This window comes from Gymnogyps californianus, chromosome Z, assembly GCF_018139145.2.
Source record: "Gymnogyps californianus isolate 813 chromosome Z, ASM1813914v2, whole genome shotgun sequence".
NCBI classification, from domain to species: Eukaryota; Metazoa; Chordata; class Aves; order Accipitriformes; family Cathartidae; genus Gymnogyps; species Gymnogyps californianus.
The window spans coordinates 10,866,916-10,887,713 of NC_059500.1; the positions used below are offsets into that span (position 1 = coordinate 10,866,916).

Consider the following 20,798-nt stretch of genomic DNA (forward strand, 5'->3'; position numbering starts at 1 on the left):
CCTACTTTTCTCTCAGCAACTACTGCATCTTTCACAGAATTTGCCAGCCTTCCACCAATGGCTGAGGCAGAAAATTATCTCTTTCAACATTCATTTCCCATATAAATATAATTACATGTTACAATGCAGTATTGATGCAGAGCAGCAACTTGATTAAAAGACATCACAGGAAGGTATACTTCCGAATGAATGACTGTGGTACATTTAGGTATTTATATGGTGTAGCTAGCCTTTTTCTCTGTGTCCTGTTTTTCTGGATGTCATCGTTCATTGTGCTGTCTTCAAATTCTGCTCTTGTTTTGTTCATTTAAGCTGGCTTATAAAAATTCTTGATGAGTAACACAGAAAATATTTATACCATTTACGTTTCTGTGGAGGTTTTTAATAACTTGCACTCAAGGACTACACATACTGAGAGAACAAATCAGGCATAACTCCATTATGTGTTATCCAAAGAGATAAATCCTCCGAAACAAAATGAATCGATTCCTCTAGCAACAAAAAAAATCCACAACTTCACACATTTTCAATCTCTTCTGATCTCAAAGCAATATGAAGCAAAATACTTCTTTTCTCCAAGTAACAAGTATTTCTTTACATCTTTATTGGTTTCTTGCCTTAGTGGTATTTTACATTCAGTTCTGATTTCTACGACTAACACAAAATGAAATGAGGGAAAAAAAAAAAGAGACATAAAAAAGACACAGGACCAAATTCTCAGTTAACATGAGTTGGTGCAGCTTACACAGTTAAGTTGAATTGGACCAGCTGTGATCCAGCTCACAATAGATTATTTTCATGAGAACAATGAGATATAGTCAAGATTACGACTGTATTCATAGCAATCTTGTGCCCAACTCTCCAATATCTTCTCAAAAAAATCTTTCTGGAGTTCAATGATAAATTTTATGAAAGTTGAGGAAAGAGCACAGCAGCAGATTCCACAGCACTGGTCAGGGCTAAACCCAAATATTTCATCATCACTTCTGGCAATTCTAAAGAGCAGCCCCACTGTAAGAGGAGGATGAGAAACACATGCAGCTGCTGAATTTCATCTCATCTCTCCCCACACTTCTCACCCTGACAGACAATGCTAATTGGCATTCATGTTATTCTCATCCATAACATTCTCAGCTTCACTCACAAGAAATCCAACTAAGATGCAGGATGTAGTTTTGTGAGGAAAGTATGTGCTTGCCCAGTGAGTACCAAAGCTACCACTTCAATTTCACATAGTCCCCACTGGCATCCTGCATGGAGGAAGGCTTTGCCTGGGTTCAGGTAGTGAGATGGAAAGGCTTCTTCCATTCATGATCTTAATTGTAACAGCAGTAATATACCTAGTATATACCTCCTGCTGCTTTTTATCAGCCATACAAACAATCCCCATGCATCTGTTTAAAAGTTGTATGTACAGACATCCAGATCTACAGGTATATCTGAGAAAAAGAGTCATGGAGGTAACTATGAATTGCTGCCAATTTTCTTCTGCAGGATATGTACCCCATTAACTCTTCAATCTGATGAAGAAAAACTTGAGATATCATAATCTTCATAGGGTATCTCTATCCCCTTCATCACAGTATGTGTTGCCGCATTGGTTCTTAGAGTAGCTGTGTAAGGTACTTGAGCTGCTCTAGTGGTTGTCATTACTTTTACCTTTTCCAGGTACTTCAAAGGCTTTGCTACTGGGGGGGCATTTCTCTGCTGTAACATCCTGTTCAATTACCCATAATATACTGTTGTTTTGTTTCCTGGTTTGGGGTAAAAACATGCATTTCTCTATATTTCAACTGGGAGAGGAGTGCTTCTGAAATACTTTAATTGGAAGTTCCTGTATTTTGTGTATTATGCCTACTTGGCCCAACAATTTGTCTTCTACTTCCTAGAGAGGAGAACAGAAATACATTTTAAAAATATAAATACTGAGATAACAATAAAGTATTGGTATTTGCACTTTTCATAGGAACAACTGTCTGGGAAACATCTGCAATATGCCTGTGCTTGGAAAAACTCTATGCTAATGCTGGGCTAAACCCATCCTCTCAGTTAAAAAAAAAAAATAAATGGTACTTTGTAGTGGTAAAGACAGCATCTGTCCATATGCTTTTTACTTAACTTTTTTACTCACTGGGATGTAAAAAAGCTAATGGAGCTCTTAAAACCAGAGTGAAAAATGTAACTTTTATTTTCCCCACAGAAATCTATCCTCATCTGGGACTCAACCTGCAAGGAGTTCTGTTTTCCAGACTCCCAACACTGCTGTAGCAACAGGCCGAATGCACCTGCTGCAGCATTACCAAAGATTTCTCCACTTCTTATACATCCTCTGTGGGTATCCACTTCTAAGGTAAAAGGAGGAGGTAAGGACATGCAATATAATGGCTTTGTGGTGCCAACCACAGTAAGGAGGTGCCATTCCAGCAAGCCACCTGGAGCCTAGTTGCAGCTAGGACATGTGTAAAGTCTGAGGGGGAAGGGGGAGCATTCTCACAACTAGTCTTGACATTTCTGTCAGTCCAGGGATTAGTCAGAGCCTGGACCACAACAGAAATTTGATCCTAAACTGCCTGCTGAGAAACACAATTTGTTCAACAGACAGCAGCCTGAAGGCTGTGGGAGCAATTTAGGCAGCCAATTAACAGCAAAAAAAAGCACCTTTTTCCCAAAGTTGACAGCTATTTGTAGAAACTGACATTTCATACGCTTGCTGAGCATATGAAGCAGAAGCATTTCTGGATATTAAATTCTGGCCTCATTCTATTTCTGCTCCCAAGGTAACAGACAGCAGGTCAGCAGAAGTTTAAAAGTTAGTTTTAAACTAACATTAGTTTTAAACTAACATTTTTTAAAGATGATCACTTTAAAAACTAACCTTACCTCTTTCTTTAGCTTGTTCTCCCATACAAGCTTCTACCCGTGGACAGAAGATGAAATTTAGTTACTTAATTGCATTTACTGCTTTAAAAATATTTTCAGCTCTGCTTTGAAGATCAGGTAAGCTTTCCTATCTGCTCCTCCTGAGAATTTTTCTTTTATGTAGAGATTACAGGCTATCTGCTTCTGATCCCTTGGCAGTGCTGCTTGTAAAGGAAAGGCTGCAGTATTTAAGAATAACGCAACACCCCCGGTTAGTTTCCAGGGGCTTTCCGCGGACTGCCCGGCGGCAGCTCCAAATAAACAGCCCCCTTTTCCCGAGGTAACATAGCTGCCCCGGAACCGTCAAAGGACAGGGACGGGACTCACAGCTAAAAGGAAGGCAGCCCCCTCATCCGCGGCGGGGGCTGAGGGCAGGGAGCGCCCGCGCGCCGCGCCGACGGGAAGTCGTTGGGGGCAGAAAGGGCGGGAGCCCTCCGCTCACCACGCGGCCGTGGGCGCCGAGGGCGGGAGGGGCAGCAGCCAATCAGAGGCGCGAGTTCCGCTTCCCGCGCGGGCGGAGGGCGGGGCGGGGCCGGTCGCGGCGGAGGTGGTGTCGCCCTGAGGTAAAGGCCGTCGTGCCGGGGTGCGGTAGTGCAGTGTGTAACTCCAGGATGTTTTGTGTCTTTATTGCTCTCCGTTTCCATCATACGTTGCCACTTAGCCACTGCCGGTTCTTCACCGATTTTGAAAACTGCAGATTTAAAAACACTTGATGCTGGCAGCAATACCTCATACTGCATATTTCGCTTACTTAGAGTGGTGTTCCCTAGAGTTCTTGGAGAATGAAACAGGATCATGTTCTTCTGCAGTTTTATTGTTTCTCCATAAAAAACTTAAAATATTTTAAGTATGCTTGGATTTCCTTATATCCTCACAGACTGGTATTTCTAAGTCCCACTGTTCCCATTTTGAATTGGAAACTCGAAACATACCTGATTGAGATGGTTTTGATGTTTACTGATTAAGTGACACACCCTTAAGAAACTAGTAGTACCTTAAGCAGTTCACTACTATTAGCTGTATTAATTCACAATTATATCACTGCGAGTAATAGTTGCAATTCTATTGCTTAGTGTTTGTATGAATGCATGGTTATATTTCTATAAAGAAATCTTAATAAGTGATACACATCAATACTATTAAGTTGCAGTTCTATTCCCTGTCCTCCTGCACTTAGTATTAAGGTACAAATCTATCCCTCCTTACAAACTCGTCCCTTCTTGCTCCACCCTCCCACACCAAGTCTGTTGGACGTAGACCTGATGGAGGGTCCAGCAGGTTGTGCAAAGGATTTTCCTTAGCATCCTCAGCGTTTTTGGTCCACTGGTTGGGTTCACCACTGGTTGGGTTCATCCACACTCCTTCCATCAGAAGGTTCCCCTCTACTTTGTTCTCCATCTGATTTTATACCTTATTCCCTGTTTCTTTTCTTTTCCTGAATCCACCTTTTTACCTCCCCTGCACTTCCCTTTCTCTGCCCACACTCCTCTCAAGTAAGCAACCAACCCCTAATTACTTTTTCCTCATTGGTCCCTATTCTATTACATCCATACCCAGATTTGGTTATTTCCAGCGCTGTTACCTAGGCAATTTTAGCCTAATACCATGTTACTGATACCTACTAGTATGCATATGAAGACAGCCTTGTGTCACAGGTTTCCCTTATGGCCCTACAATTCACATTGGTTACATTTCATTTACATTGTACGCTATTTGGATAGAATTATCTTACTTTACCCTTGACTCTCTTACCTTTTAATTAAGAACAAGTATTCTCTTACCTTATGCACACCTGAGCAACAAGATACCCTGTTTTGCACTTACACCCTGTCTCTGCCCTTGTACAGTTTTCATCTCACTCCTGGTTCCCGTCAGAAGCATCAACTATTTGAGAGACCTGGTGTTCCAGCAGTTCCTCTTGCTCACAACTAGCCTATACAATCACCTTTTCCCTTGTAAAAGTGAAGGAGAGAAAAAAGGCCCCTCATAAACACATGAGGCAATGAAAAGATAGCTGAACTACTATCTTTAAAAGCTAATTTAGAATCCATAAAAATTAATTGAATCAGCTCAATTCTCAAAATTATTGCTTAGGAGAGGTAATTTGTATTGCTTACATTCACGTAATCGTTTGAAAGGTTTTCTGTGAAACAAACAGCAAGAGGCATAGCTAAAAAAAACCCAAAAGCCCAGTTCCTTTGGATAAAAATCAGTTGTCTGTGGTCTGCAGTTAGTCTGTTACATCCTTCCAAAGGAATAATACTGAATGATTTGGTTAGCCTTCTTCTATAGGGAATTCAGTCCAAAGTGCATGTGCTAGCAGAAATTAGGAAGTTATTTGTGTTGAACCTTAATTTCAACCTTCTCTGTCAGTATTTTTGCATGATATAGGAAGTTTTTAACTAATCCATATTCTGTATGTCTTCTAGACAATTGAAGTGTTGAAAACATCACAAACCAAGATGTTTGCAGCTTTAAAGTATCACTCAACAGACTATTTATATGAGGTATAGTTTTATTATTTCTCTTAATTTTCTGAAAGAAATATGGCAGTAGCTGAAGAAAAGATTGAGTGCACATTAAAAAAAGATATAGAGAACTACTTTCTTAGGAATTCTGTTTCAGTGAGATTGTTGTACTGCACTTGCTGGGATAACATACTGAAGTTATTACAGGTTTTTTTAATAAAAAAATTAAAGTACAATTTTGCCAAAACGGAAGAGCATCAATTTTTGTTAGTGTCTGTCGGACTTACAATTGTGTTTTATAGCCAGTTTCCTGCTTAGAGCTTCCTTTGGAGAGTGCACTGTGCCTTTTAATGCATAAAAGTCAATTAATTACCTTTTTGGAGAACGAATCCAATTTTCTAACTACTTTAATATGTATTAGGATAGTGATACACAACACTGTATTCCCTACTGATGGTAGGGAAGAGGTTTTATAATGTTTTAGATTAAATTCACGGAGAGCAGATTTTTTTTCGCTCCTACAATGAATATTTTGGCTTTAGAGATGTTGATCAGTTAAGACATAGAAACCTTATGAAGTCTTGTTTTCCTTCCTGTTACATCTGTGTGATGTTACCAACTGCTTATCACTGAAGCACACTGTCTTACTTAATTGAGTTTTTACTTATTTACATTTTCAAAGAAAAGCTATGAGCCAAATAAAAAACTTCTCTGGCAGAGTGGTGCTTTGCCAAGAGGGGTCATTTCTAGTGTGTGAGCAGAAGAATGAGATAGCGAGACATAATGCCTTCAAGAGTTCAGGGAGAGTGCAAGTACATACACAAGCGCTCCTGGCATGTAGCTGGAGAAATGCAGCCTGGGAAGTGGTCCAGCAATAGTACTTGCGGGTAAACTGAGATCCACATTATGAAGCACATTGCCCACATCCCTTTCCTTAGAGTGCAGGAATTGTTCCCTATAGTACCTGTCTATGTGCCTAGTGTTTTCTTAGATTGTAGCAACCAGAACTTCTTTTTCTATTGTAACTCCAACAGTATGCGATCTGTCATTCAATATTTGTGTGAAAACCTTCTCAGATAGTTCCATTCAGTTTGATCTTCAGATGTTTTTGTGTTACCTGTGAATAAAAAATAGGTATGTTAGCAAAACATGTTGTGCGCTATCATGCAAAAGAGAAGAATTACAATTCATGGCTTTTCTTGCCTGAATTTTGAGGAGTAGGGCGATGCTGACAGTAGGACAAATGAAAAGTGGTAGAAGAGAAATGTTTAGTGACCTGCTGAATGGCTGCTCTGGAACAGAGTGTGAATGTTGCTCTGTAATACTACCAGAAGGGGTTAATGGATGTGATCACACATTTAAAGGTGTTACAGACCTGACTGTGCAAGGGATATGCTGTGCTAAAACTGCAACTTCTTGTTCCACTTTTGTGCCTAACTTCTACCCTCCTGCTAGGAAGTACATGATAGTTAAACTGACTTTTCAGGCATCTGATATATCAAGTGCACTTGCCCAATGCTTCCAATTCTTAGGAAATGCTGGAATTCGATGAGCATATCAGACTCTGATTCCTGCACACATCTGGCTCAACTGGATGTGGAATGCTGTTCTTAATCATAGACTCATAGAATCGTAGGCTGGTTTGGGTTGGAAGGGACCTATAAAGGTCATCTAGTCCAACTGCCGCTGCAATGAGCAGGGACATCTTCAACTAGATCAGGTTGCTCAGAGCCCCGTCCAGCCTGACCTTGAATGTTTCCAGGGATGGGGCATCTACCACCTCTCTGGGCAACCTGTTGCAGTGTTTCACCACCCTCATCGTAAAAAATTTCTTCCTTATATCTAGTCTAAATTTACCCTTAATGTACTTGTTATGCATTTTTATCAACCCCAGGTATAGTTTTTCCAGCTGCCCAGTACAAATGTGTCTCTGAAGAAAGGAGACTTTTCAGTCATTAAAGACACAAGAGTTAGATTCCTCATGCTACTAAGTGTTGTAGGTGTGATTACAAAGTCATCTTAGAAGTTCGACTTTCTCTTAAGTTATAAACTGACAATATATGCAAGCTGTATGGAACTATAAAAATGCACATATTATCTTTCAGTTAGAAGAGAAATTTGCAGAGACCTTTACATTTCCTTGAGAAACAGGGGTAAATATGCATTGACTAAATGCCATAACCATTAATAATGGCCTTGAAAAACACTTTTATATATTTGAGAAAGGCAAGAAAGTCCATGTATTAGCAGACTTTGTAAAGTGAACTAATTCAGCTTAACCTGTACACTTAGAACAAATTCATTTAAATTGTTCTATAAAATGCACAGTTTTCCAGTTTTAAGGCCATTATCTGTGACGATAGCCCTAGGACGTATTTTTTCCACTTTACAAATATCAGTGATTGAAAAGAATTTTAGCCATTAAGCTAAAGTTAGCCTCAGTAAAACTACATAGTGGTGTTTAAAATTTCTTTCTGATCTCTGTCATATTATTGCTTGTATTTACGTGTTCAGTAGTTTCTACTTAAACTCCAGCAGGTCATTCTTCTGTAACTAAGAGTACTTTGAGAGCTGTTATGTCACCGTCCTTACAGCTTGTTTTAATGAAGAGAAAGGTTATCATCAGCTCTTTCTGTTCCTCTGATCTCTACCAGGAACTTCACTGGCTGTACTTTATTTTATGATAAATGCAGTTGTTTTAGCAGTAACTTCAATACAGATTACTTAAACTGTTGTATGGCCAGTAACATGTAAAAGGCTTGGGTCCAGTTGCCTGCAGTTGCCTGTTTCTGCCTTCTTTGTTCAGAATTTTTAAAAGAGACCACTGGGGAAATGTCATGCTTTGAGTTAGGCAGGAGGGAATGCATTGGATCAGTATGGTGTTTATCAATTTTTTACAAGAGCCATCTAAAGAAAAGATGCTGTGATGGCAGTAGTTTTTGCCTTTTTTGTTAAAATTAACTGGCATTTACAGAATTGTAACTATCCTGCAAAGGATTAAACTGAAATGGAAAAAGGATCTGTAATGGTGACCTTTCACAGAGGTAACAGTGTTTGTTCCCATTGCTTCCCATGTCTTCTTTTTTTTTTCCTTTTCTTTTTTTTTTCATTTTCTCACTGCCTGTACAAGAAGGTCTGACAAGTGCACCAACAGCACTGTTGTTCTGGTAGCAATCCAAGTCATGAACTATTTCTAGTTTGTCACCTGACATGTCTAACAGCACAGGCTATAACTGGCTTGACAGCATATGCTGAAATGGGTGGACATTTCTAGGACCTGAAGCAACAGAGCGGAAGTCAGGCGATGGACTTAGAACTAGAGAGAAGTTTCTAGTGTCATTCATGACGTTCTCCCACATTTCTATAGCTAGTTGCCTTTTCCAATATGCCTTTTACACCCCAGAATTTTTGAGGACAACTTCTTTCTAAGCTATAAACTTGTTAAATCCAAACCCCTGTGTAAGAATAATTTTTCTCTGCTTCCTGAACTCACTGCTTATTCTGTAGTTCTGTGCTATGTATATAGTTTTGCACATGGCCTTTTGTGACAAAAGAACTATTAGATATTTGTTGAAGGTGGTCTTCGGTGAAGAGTTACTGAAGTTGCCACGTTGACTATTTAATTCTAGAATTCAGTTGATTACTACCATGCCCCCCTGTTGTTTTTATTGGAGATAAAAGGATTTATAAGGGATTTATTTTGTTAGCTCATAATGGCACATGAAAGCTGAGAGGCTTCAGAATATTATTAGCACTTAAAAAAGCAATAGTAGGAATGATTTTAAATTGTTTCTGGTTAGCTTATACACGTGTGTCAGTTCAGGAGACCAATGCAAGTGTTAAGATACGCACTGGTAATTGCACATGCAAAGTTTAGGTAAGTGTAGCTAAGCATATGTGCAGTTTTGCATATGCAGAAGTGTAGATTAAAAGTTAAATATCAGGTCAGGTAAATGTTAATATCTTCTCTTAGTTTGGACTGTGTCAGTTTTACAAAAAAATAAAGTTTAAACATAAAATACCATGTTCTAGTAGAAAACACTTGAAAACAGTGGGACTGTTTGAAGAAGTAGTGCACAAAAAGAAAAAGAATGGAACTGTCTCTCTCCTAATTTTATCACGTGCCTCTTTTTGTGTAGAGCGTGGCAAGACAGAAGTTTTCCATCTGCAGATTATCGCTTTGCTTTCCTCCCTGTTTACACCAAGAAGAAAAGTATCATCTCACTGGACTCTTTGCTGATGATAAGTATAGGAAGCCATGGACTAGAAGTAGGTTATATAGTCCTTAAGTTTTAGTTTAGATTTACTGTGGATTAAAGGAAAAGCTTGTGTTTGTGCATAATATGATAAGTCTGGTTAAAAAAAAAAAAATTCTTTCTGGAAGCAGCAGTATGTCAGTTCATATAGCTCTTGAAGGCAGAACGTGTTCATTGCCTAAGTAGAAACAAATGGGTAATGGATATTTATTTGTGTATAGCAACATAAATGAGGCTGATATTTGATTAGGTTGTAGAGATCTCTGGAGAACTTTCTGTCTGGACATGTGGTTATGGGAGAAAAGCTATGATCAGAGATAAGTAAAATACTAAATCTAATTAGTTGGGAGAGGTTTGAAAGATGATGCTGAGGTTTTGAGATGCGGAAAAAAATGGGGATTTCCAAGCATAGAGATAAAAATACATATAAAAGTATTTGCATTTTTCTGGTGTATTTCCCTTTACTTTTGCTAATGGAAACTAAAAGCATTGCTTCTTCTGTATATCCTGTGTAAAGTTTGGTTAGGCTCTGCAATGGTTTGATCAATACACAAAAATAACAATTAATTGTAATATTTTCTGTGTGATTCTTTTTCTCTTTTTTTGTCTCAGTTTCTTCAACACAGAACATGATCACTATTTCAGTATTGGATCAATGGAAGAAAAGTTTATCTGTGGAGGATTTCCTGGAAAAGTCAGTAACCTTAAGTTAAAAACTTATATAATTCCTTTCATATCATTCAAGTGCTTTGTGAATCATAAGCTAATGATGATAACAGAATATGGAAATATTTTCTGACAGTAGCACGTGTACAATGCACTGGAGCTGTGCACTGTAGCAGACAGCTTAAAGATGGCTTTTTCACTAAAAGTAGTATTGTGTTTTTATGGAGTTCACTGCTCCTTTATCTCGATTTTGTAATGGTTACGTAATCTGTTTATGATGTTGGAGAAAGTCTCTGAAATCTGTGCATGAACATGAAAGTAAACCACGAGGACATTTTTCCCCACTCCCTCTCTAAGACAATTATCTCTCATAACTGTAGATGAAGCTATTCGAAGAATGGTATTTATAAATCTTTGAAAAGGTGTAAAAGGCAGCTATAAAAAGTCAAACTTGCATTATAACAATTGAAGATAGACGTATTTATTTTAAAATTATATTTACAAAGTCAAAATGCATCAAATGAAGTCTGAAATAGAGTTCATTTTAAAAACAGGTTTGCAACACAGTCTTTACAGCATACATAAGACATGGCAGAAAATTATTGTTCTGCAAAACCAATAAATTGTGTGTATTTCTGCTCTCAAACAGTTGTCAGTGTGAAAGAAATTGAGAAATTACATTTTTGTTTTTACAGGCCAGTCTAAAATCTGCATTATATTCAAATCTGCGTAAAAAAATGGTTGTGCAGAAAACTTGTGGTTGCAGAATTAAGTAATCATGTACAGAAAATGCCAGCACCAGGCTTGCCAGTACCTTACAGTGGCACTCTTCTGTGATTTCACTATGATACAGTCTTTAGTTGCATTGCTACATACTATTTTTTTGGCATAATCCTCTGCTTATTCATGGTACAGAAATGATCATGCTTCTAGAGTGGATCAGGGCTGTGCAATGAATGATGTGGCTGTGAAATTCTGCCTCTGTTGTAGCAATGGAGAGGTGCTTTTCCTGTACGAGTGGTACTGCATGAAAAGGAAGTGCATTGCTCTTCAAAAACAGTTACTGCAGGAGAAGAAAACTAGAATAAAAAGCACATAATGGGAGGTTTTCTGGAAAAAAAAATCTTTACCTTTAATTTAAAAGGCCAGTTAACTCTCTTGGTGTTTTTCTATCATTAGTTAATAATCATAATAGACTCTGCAGAGGTTGTGTTTTCCTAGTATTGTGTAATTCCTGGAGCTTGGTTAAGGAAGTCGAATGCTGCCTGGAGAACTGAGTCTGGTTTTGGCTTTGTCAAAACTCCTGTGTGATTTTGGGCAAGACATTTGAACCAAAACCTCTGCAGTTATCCACTGAATGTGCTGCTCTTATTTTCTGGCAGACCTAAAGCAGATGAGCACTCATAACTGAAGTTGGTTGGAGAGTACTAGTGCTTTAACACGGAAAAATGCCAAATACGTTGAAAGACAGGGCTTTGATGTCTTAAATTGGCACCCAGCATGAGTATCTTGGTTTTGTTCTAGAGAATGTAGATTATAATATTAGTGCTTTTATGGGAATCTTGTGAATATTAATGAGTTCATTTTCTGTTTTTCTCACAATGCTATTAGAAAAATCCAAGATAGTGTATTTGTATTCAACTTGGGTTTTGTTAAATGGCCTACAGCCATATGCTCAGGACAGAAGATAATAGCATTGAACATTTTTCATTACTCAGTCAGCCAGAAGATTTGAAAAAAAAAATTGTTTATGGTCGCAGCTGTACCAAACACAGTACATAGGGCATAACGTAGTGTCAGTTTTTAAACAGGGTCAAAGTCCAGTTGAAAGTTTTCTAATGCTTCAATGACTTCCTTTGTAACTTTCAACATTATTTTGATAGGGATTTTTAATACAACTTCCCCTTTTCTTCCTTTGAAAAGAAAAGGAAAGCAACAAATAACTGGAAAATGTTCTCAGGTTTGGTCCTTCGGATCCATAGTACTAGTCTTTACCTTCTGAACACAATAGTGAGATAAATATTTTATAAGGCTTTGTAGGAGAATTGGATGGTTTTCCTTGTGATGCTTGTGTTCCTTTCTTGGGTTGATAGAAAATGCACTCTGTAGGCTAATAGCCATTCTCCTCTTGTCATTTCATGTCTCTCTAGGGTTCAGATAACTAACAGATGTTGAAGTGGCTAACTTTCAGCTGTATAGGCCCTCCTTTGCATCTTGTCATCAGGCTTACAGTACTAAGTGAAGAAACGTCTGAGTATTTTTAAGTTTGGTCCAGAAGCCCTAACTCTCCCCTAACATTTGAGTTATAAATAGTGCACATTATGTGAAAGTTGGGCTGATTTTAACTGCTGAACATAAAAAGTGGAAAACTAAAGAAAATTAAATAATATTAAAGAAAAGAACAGTTTTACACAGATACAGAAATTTTATTGTGCTATAGAAGTAGCAAAATCAAAGTTAAAAAAATGTACTTACTTGTTTAGGTTGCCAAAACCAACCTGGAAATGTTATTTCAGAGACTTGCATTTGAATAGCTTAACTGGAGTTGGACTAGATAACCTCCAGAAGTGCATTCGAACCTCAACTATTTTGTGATTCTGTGATCCTGTGAACTGGGAACATTTGATCATATTTTCAGGTTTTAATTCAGTCCAGCATCTATCAATGTAACCCGTACACCACTGCATTTTTAAAGAAAACTATATAGATTTTGAGATTTTATGACAAAAAGGTAATTAAAAAATGAATTGCATCTGACATGATTCTGCCTTATAATGAACTTGAACTATAGGCTTAGATTAATGCTGAAAGCTGCACTGAAGAACAATTAAAATTACATTCTGCATCTTCAGAAAAAAATAAGACTATTATATGTAATATAATCATCTTTGCACCTTCAGAGAGTGATAAATGTTATGAGGATCCTGCAGAACCCATGCAAACATATCACCCAAGACATTGTCTAGACTAATAACAGTAACAGAAAAAGAAATTCCTGAAGAAGTTGTTATAAAGACACAGTGTGGTTTAGTTATCAACAGTGAGCAATTCAAGAATCAGTTAGATGCCATCTCAAGGGATACTAAATGCTAAGAATGAAGAAGTTTTATTAGACCAAACAGCATTTACTTTTACCTGTTGTTTTAGCACTCAAGTTAGTCATAACATCTAGATAAATCTGAGGAAATCAGTGCATGTATTAGATTCCAGTTACAGAAAATTTGAGATTATTTCACTTAATGTATTTTAAAATGAAGTGGGCTTAGTCTGTGTACCACTGAAAAATTAGTTGGAGTGAGACTGAGAAATAAGAAGCAAGGAATTAAACTTAGGAGGAAAGGATGTTTTTGTGAGAGAGGACACCTGGCAGGAAAGGAGATAAGGAAGTGAGTCTATAATTCCTAGAAACTGCCAAATGACTTAATTGGAACAACCCCCTTACTAGCTTTAGTACATGCACTTAATTGCCATGCTTATTTTGATGATGGGACTCAACTGTCTGTATTTCAAAGATACTGCTGAAAGTTTTACTTCATATTGTAAAGATCTAATTGAAGCTAAATATGTTAATTCTAATGTAGTGTCTTCTGTGTTCAAAACACTGTACAAGTATAGCTATATGACTTGATCATATGTTTCCATACTTAGAGTAGTCTGTCATTTAAAATATTTATCATTTTCCAGAACAGCCTTACTAAGGGCTGGACTCTGGAAAAGTCTGGCACATGTGGTCTCAAATCAGCAACTCACTTAGGCATGATCTATCTATAAAACTGTAGGGAAACCCATTGATTTCAGTGACGTTGGCCCACGTGTAACTTGGCACGGTATTCTAAGGTTCATGGATTTTCAAATGCTTATGCCATGTTAAAGTTTGGACATCAATTGTTATCGATACTGCATAGTTATTGCTTGTGAACTATACTACTTGTAGTTTCAAAATTAACTTTTGAGCTATACTGTGTTGTAAAACAGTTGATTTTTTTTAAGATGCGCAGTAGAGATTCCTCACTATTGCTGCCTAAACATGAAAGTCTATACCGAAATTCAGAGGCGCACTCATATACTGATTCCATTTATGAGATTTACCTCCAGATGGCTAGCAAATAGCAAGACTGTGTAATGCAAATGATTATTAAAAAACTGAATAAATCAATAGGATGTACAGTTGAGAAATCAGTTGTCTGAAATTAGAATATTAAGTTCAATAAGTATAGATGAGCAGAAAATTTGGGTTCTTCAGAAATGTCAGCACTCATCAGTCAGAGTCAGTTTATTGTTCTAGTCAATTTACATGGATAACATAGCATCAACATGACCATATTTTAATTAACAATTACAAATATTTTGTCTGGATGCATAATTAGCTCAGGAGTATGATTTTTTTTTCCCCATAGTCAAATGGTTTTGCTATTTATTTGGCAAGCAGTTTTTTTTCCTGGCAAATGATAGTAGTATTGAGATTAGTATGAAAAGTGACAGGAAAACGAAGTGGTTTTGTTTCTTCATTTATCCTGTCTTTTCCCTATTGCAGTTACTGCTATACTTGCAATTTCTGCATGAGTTTTGAAACACAACTATACATTTAACCCAGCAGCAAATTTTTGTCACAAATGTTATGACATCAGTAGGTTTGATGCTTTTTTCCAGGCTTTATCCTTTTGTTCAGTTTAATGCTGGGGGTAAACTTAAAGGGCTTTTTCTTGGGGAAGAATTAAACATGTAATTTGACCTAGGATCTAGTGAATAGTGATAACAACTCTGTAATTTCCAGTCTTCTTCAGTGAATACAGTGATCATCAAAGTTCTTAGGGTATCTTTTGAGTGCCATTGATTCACTGAGGAGTCAGGGGAGTAACAACAGTGCTTTTACAACAGCTTAAGTGTCAGATTTTTGTTTTCTGCTGTTTAGGAAACCTGTCTCCTCTGCAGAGTTCCATATTAGTAATGAATTAATAGAAGTTATTCCAAGTTCAAATCCCAGCTCTCAGACTGACGTAGAAGGACCTTTTTTATTTATGAAGAATGTTTTTAAGGAAGAATCCACCCAAGACAAATATTTGAAGACTGACTATGCCACTGAATTTAAAGAACAATGGCAAGGTAAAGTGTTTAATTCACTGTTTTCTAACTTTTTATGGAGTTGGCTTGTTAACATCCATAATTTTTTGTGCATGATCCATTGACTTTGAAGAGATCATTAGGGTGATCACAGCCTTTGCAATTGCAGAAGTTATAACCATTTAAAAGAGATTTGTTCCCTGGAGAAGCAGGGGTTGTCTTAACCATTCAGGATAGATGCAAGCCAAAAGAAGTTTCAGGCTGATCAAATATATGGCAGAAGGTGACAAAAAGTATGACAATAACTAGATCTCGTCAGGCATTGATCAAAATGCTAATGATCCTTTGTACCTCAATAAAATTAGATCCTTGTGGCATGTTCTTTTACCGTGTCAAGGAGGGAAAGAAGTAAGCAGTTTCTGCTTTGTTGCTGGGATGAAGATAGTTCAAATTGGGTAGTGTTCCTATGTGTTTTCTGAAATTTTATGATTAGTAGCACCCTAATAGATATAATGAATTCTGATCACAGAAAGCAAAATGTTGAGAAAGTGTTTGATTCAACTGTATTACTATTTATTATTCTGAACTATCATCAGGTTTATTTTTTCCATACAGTTTTTTTTGTCTGTCTGTCAGTTATATTACTTGTGAAAAGGAAAGTAATGTAATCATTTACTAAGACCTTTTTTCCACAGTCACACAGAGGAGGCAGGTGGTTCTTGATACAATATTGTACAAGATAACATTTACTAGGAACATAGTATCAACAATGCAAGTGTATTACAGTTAATAATTGAAAGACAGTAATCTCAATTCATCTGATTAAGTAATTACCTGATTTTTTTTCAAAGTTAGGTGGCGTATGGCAGAAGGTTTCAATAATTAATAAAGCTCTCTGTATTGTGTGCTTACAAAGAGAATAAAAATAATTCAGATGCTTTCTTGTGTCTTAGCTATTACTTTCTTAGGAACAATCAAGAGAGCTAGATTTTCATGGACAGGAGTCTCTGAAAGAAAAAAAGTATAAATTTCATAAAACATTTTATATTTTTTGAAGTTACAGATTATTATTGTGTTTAAACAAACATAAATAGGCAAGCTAAAGAGACTAGATTTTTTTAATGGGAGAACACTAAAATATTCACTATTCTGGTGATTGGTTTATTGAATTAGCAGATCAATAATTTTCTTTCAATGTAACCGATGTGTTACTGCCAACCATCTTTCTAACTTTCTGTTTGTGTTAAACAAGGAAATGTTAGCAAAAGTCTGTTGACTTTTGAGGGAATTATTAGTTCTAAAATTTTTAAAAGCTGCCATTCTGAAAGATTTGCAAGCTATTTTGTGTCATTAAGAACCTGCTAATTAATGCCAGCTAGTCTGCTAACAGCACAAAACTGACTAGGTTTCACTGAAGGCATGACGATACATACAGAGAGTGCAAAAACATGGAAATTTACTGATAGATAAAAATTATTAGAAGTGGAATATTATGGATGATATGACATTTATCTAACTTGTATTGAAAAAAAAAAAGAACATGATATAGGATTTGAAATCATTTAAAATCTGCTTTTCCAGTAGAGGGAGGTTATATTTGAATTCTAAATAGTTTGTTTTATTACTGCAGGAGTTTTTTTCTACCAGCTTGTGCATATTAAAAAGTTTCATGGTTATTTCTGTTAATGTAACCCTATTCTTCCTTTCAGAGAACAAAATCAATTTCTTCAGTCATTTCACTTTTGAGGTGTAATATAAGAAATAATGCATTTAATACTTACTAAGAGCTGTAGTATTTAAAGGTTCTTCTCTAAAGCAAAAAAATTTCCAATAAGGTTGTGAAGTTTAGTGTAATAGGTTATACACACATTTAAAATGTAGCTAGTAAATTATTACTGGACTACAGCAGTGGAAAATGGTAAGAAAGTTAAAACCTGTGAAATATGAAGCACATTGAATGGAAAAGCTAAAAACTTAACTTGGTTCAGTCAGTAACTGTGGCAACTCCGTTCAGTTTTGTACGGACTTCAAACACTGGCATTTGTGAATTTCAAACTCTACCTGTTGCTTCAGTTGTAAAATTCTGTATTAAGAAAGCAGTTAGGTGTGTGATTGCATCTGTTCCGCTTCAGAAGGGCACTTCAGTAAATGTGTAAGTGCATTCTTGCGTAGGCATGCTTTCCTGAGGTGGGGAGTAGGAGGTTAAAATGTGTTAAAATTAACAAAGAGCAGCACTAATTAAGATATTTGAATCACATTAGAATAATGAGATTAATTGAAAAAACCTTCCTTTTTTCATACACTTTAAGTACTAGAGACACTTATAATAAAAAAATAATTAAAACTATAACTAAGTTGGGGTAATAAATGCAAATCAAGGGCAAAGTTGTGCCTCATTTGACCAGATTTACTGTTAGGATATTGGGACTTATCCTACTTTATTTTAATTAACAAAAATTAAATGAGATATTATTTGAGGACAGCATGATCAAGTTTATGTCATTGAAGCAGTCTTTGTTTTCTGATTGATTTTAGCACCTAATTTTGCAGCCACTATTTGCCTGAATATTGAGGTGCTTCCTACTTTGTTTTCCTGGTTACCTGAAGAAAAGGAAGAAGAATAGATCAGGGATTTTGTAAATTGTACCAGAAAAGATGTCAATTTTTTAATTAGAGGTACTTCAAGCTTTATAGGCTATTAGAGGCTTTAGTAGCCTCTGCTGAACTGTTCATCTCATTAAACAGAGGCATTTATTTTTTAAATGATGGATTTCTTTATGGGGTTCTGTTTGTGTTAGCAGCATAAAACAGTTTGGGGGTAACATAGTCAGTGTCTATCATTCCCAGCCACTAGGAAGAAAAGGAGGGTTATTACAGATAGGGAGTTATCCAGGGAGTGAAAGGGGGATGTGGGAATGAGGAGGCTTCCATGTTGGTAAAAAACAAGGAAGAAGAACAAAGAATTCCCTTTTCCATTCTATATGTATTATATATGTATAATATGTGTGTATATGTATATGTGTATATTATATTGCAAATATAAAGGATTGCTTCAAATAGAGTTGTGATTACTGCATCAGTTCTGTCTCATGGAGAGTAGTAGTCTAAATTCAAAAGAAATTAAGGTCCATAATGTTGTCTTTCTTGAAATGATAATTTGTAATCTATATTTTTTGTCTGCTTGTTTTGTAAATAACTTTTTTGTTGCTTCAGAACTAGAGAATCTGCATTTAGATTTAGATGTGTATGGAGAGACTGCCTCATTTCTACATTAAAAATTGCACTAAACTAAGTTTCTCAGCCAAAACCTACCTCAAAAGTTCCTTTATCATACCTTACAATGCAAATAAGGGAATGAAAAGAAAGTACCTTTTCTTTTTAACAGATGCTATATAAGACAAAAGAAAAAGCAAAAGAAAACCAAAGCTTATCACATGAACCATTGGCAGTCTAGACTTTGTTGCATTTAAAGCTTAAAAATCCTAAAATATTTAAAGCAAAAAGTAGTTATTGTTTTGCTGACATTTATAGCATTCCAACAGTTGCTCAACAATTCTCTTTATTCTGATAATTCTTATTATGTTCATATTGTTTGTTAATGTATTTTTTCTTATTTTTCTTCAGATTTATGTATGGAAGAGGAGCTTGTTTTTACTGATAATCTTGAAAATTTTCGTAAAAAACTGCCTACTTCATCTGTACTTCTGAGCAGACTACAGTTTTTTTTAGTGAAAGATCCCCTTTTAGATTCTGAAGGACAGAATTTAACAGAAGAGAACATTTTCAGGTATCTACGAATTGTTGTATAATATTCAACGTAAATTATAGTCTGTGTGTAATGCCATCAACATTTTAACATCTTCTGTTGTATGTTGAGTTTTTAACTAATTTATATTTGCAACTGGTAAAGACTTCAGCTTTTCTTCTTACTTATGAAAAAATTAGTAGAATGGAATTTATCTGCATTATTTAAGAAAACTGGATAAATGAAATTATGTCATTCTTACATTTTGTAAGTGTGAAATGTGCTCAGGATTTTAGTTGTGGAATACTGAAAAAATGTCCATCTTTAAGGGACCTGGTCCTGCCTCAGACTGACTGATTCCCTATCAGTAAAATGCCACTAAATTTAGTTGGGCCAGGATTTTACACATGCTTCCATGTTCCTTCTTTCTCTCCTCTCAGTCATGCTGTCAGTAAATCCATGCTCTTACCCTGCTGAATTGTATTTCTTCAAGTTCAAATATTAATTATTTTTATGTTTTTGCTCACTTTTGTATTGCTAGGTTGATTTAATTTAATTGAATGATGTTTTATGTCAGAAATTTGAACAAACTGGTACAGTAAAGCCAGATATAAGTTATATTCAGAATGTGCCTAGTATTTTGTAAATATATTCATCTGTATATATACAGTCATAAAGTCTGGCTAAATTTTACGCTGATTTACTCCATGTCTGGATCAATTGTATAGCTTCCTTTGCACTTGATAGGGTTGCATGATTCACAAGCAAGGCAAAGCAGATTTTAACTGATTTAACTGTACCTATGTAGTAACAGAACAGGGAGGAGTGGGGTTGTTTGCCCATTTTTTCAAACATGAGCCCTGATCTCGCAGTGAGTCTTGGACGTAAGACTATGTGCATGTGTGCATACTGTAAATATCCATGGAAGAGAACATGATCCAAATTCTGCAATGACTTTCAGAAATACCAGTCACAGGAGAAAAAAAATGCTAGTGTGAACCTTTACAGAAATAGCTCTGACCTGCCGATCTGCAGTTTACTAGCAAAGCTACCTGCCTTCTCAAGGTGGGAGTCCAAATCTCCTAGTGCTCCTAGTGAGCACACAGGGAGATGTATTTAGACCAAGAGATACAATTAGACAGACTTCTGCTTAAGATAAAATTCAGTAAGCATCCCAAGGCTAGTCGTGGAACAATTTATGCTCTTCAGTCTGAAGTATTCCTCCAGGAAAACAGTGGTGTCAGGGACCGATGAGGAAGCTATCCCCCTAAAACTCATTATAGATTTAGTGCCTGTAATGGCCACAAGGGGCAAACCTGCTTGAAAGGTTTTCCTTCTACATGAAAAATCTTCATCCCTGTTCTGCTTGTATCCTTGCTTTACAAGGCAAGTAGTAGCCTCGCTCCTGAGTTTTACTTCTTGGCATTTTAAAAGTTTGTCAGTTAAACCAGGGAACATACTTCTAGTTTTCATTTTAATTAATAATGTGAACACTCTGCCTTCTTTGGTGCTGAATCATTCCTGAAAATAGAAATGAAAGGTGACAAAAGATAAATAACGTCAATGTTATAGATTACAGAAATTTTGTATGTAGCAGAAAAAACTTGACATTAGAAGAAAATCAGGTCTGCTTTTGCAGAAAGCATTTTTACATGACAGGACTTATGTGTTGAGATGATGAAC

General features: G+C 36.4%; 1 protein-coding gene across 1 annotated transcript in view; it reads left to right on the top strand.

Annotated features, from left to right (window-relative positions):
- Nucleotides 1-5,378: 5,378 nt before the first annotated feature.
- Nucleotides 5,379-20,798, top strand: part of SHOC1 (shortage in chiasmata 1) — a 54,889-nt gene continuing 39,469 nt past the window's right edge. Inside the window, exons 1-5 of the mRNA XM_050913575.1 lie at nt 5,379-5,426; nt 9,527-9,656; nt 10,256-10,337; nt 15,222-15,412; nt 18,995-19,157. Coding sequence (XP_050769532.1) covers nt 5,382-5,426; nt 9,527-9,656; nt 10,256-10,337; nt 15,222-15,412; nt 18,995-19,157 — 611 coding nt within the window. The 5' untranslated portion in view covers nt 5,379-5,381. The remainder of the gene's footprint in view (nt 5,427-9,526; nt 9,657-10,255; nt 10,338-15,221; nt 15,413-18,994; nt 19,158-20,798) is intronic.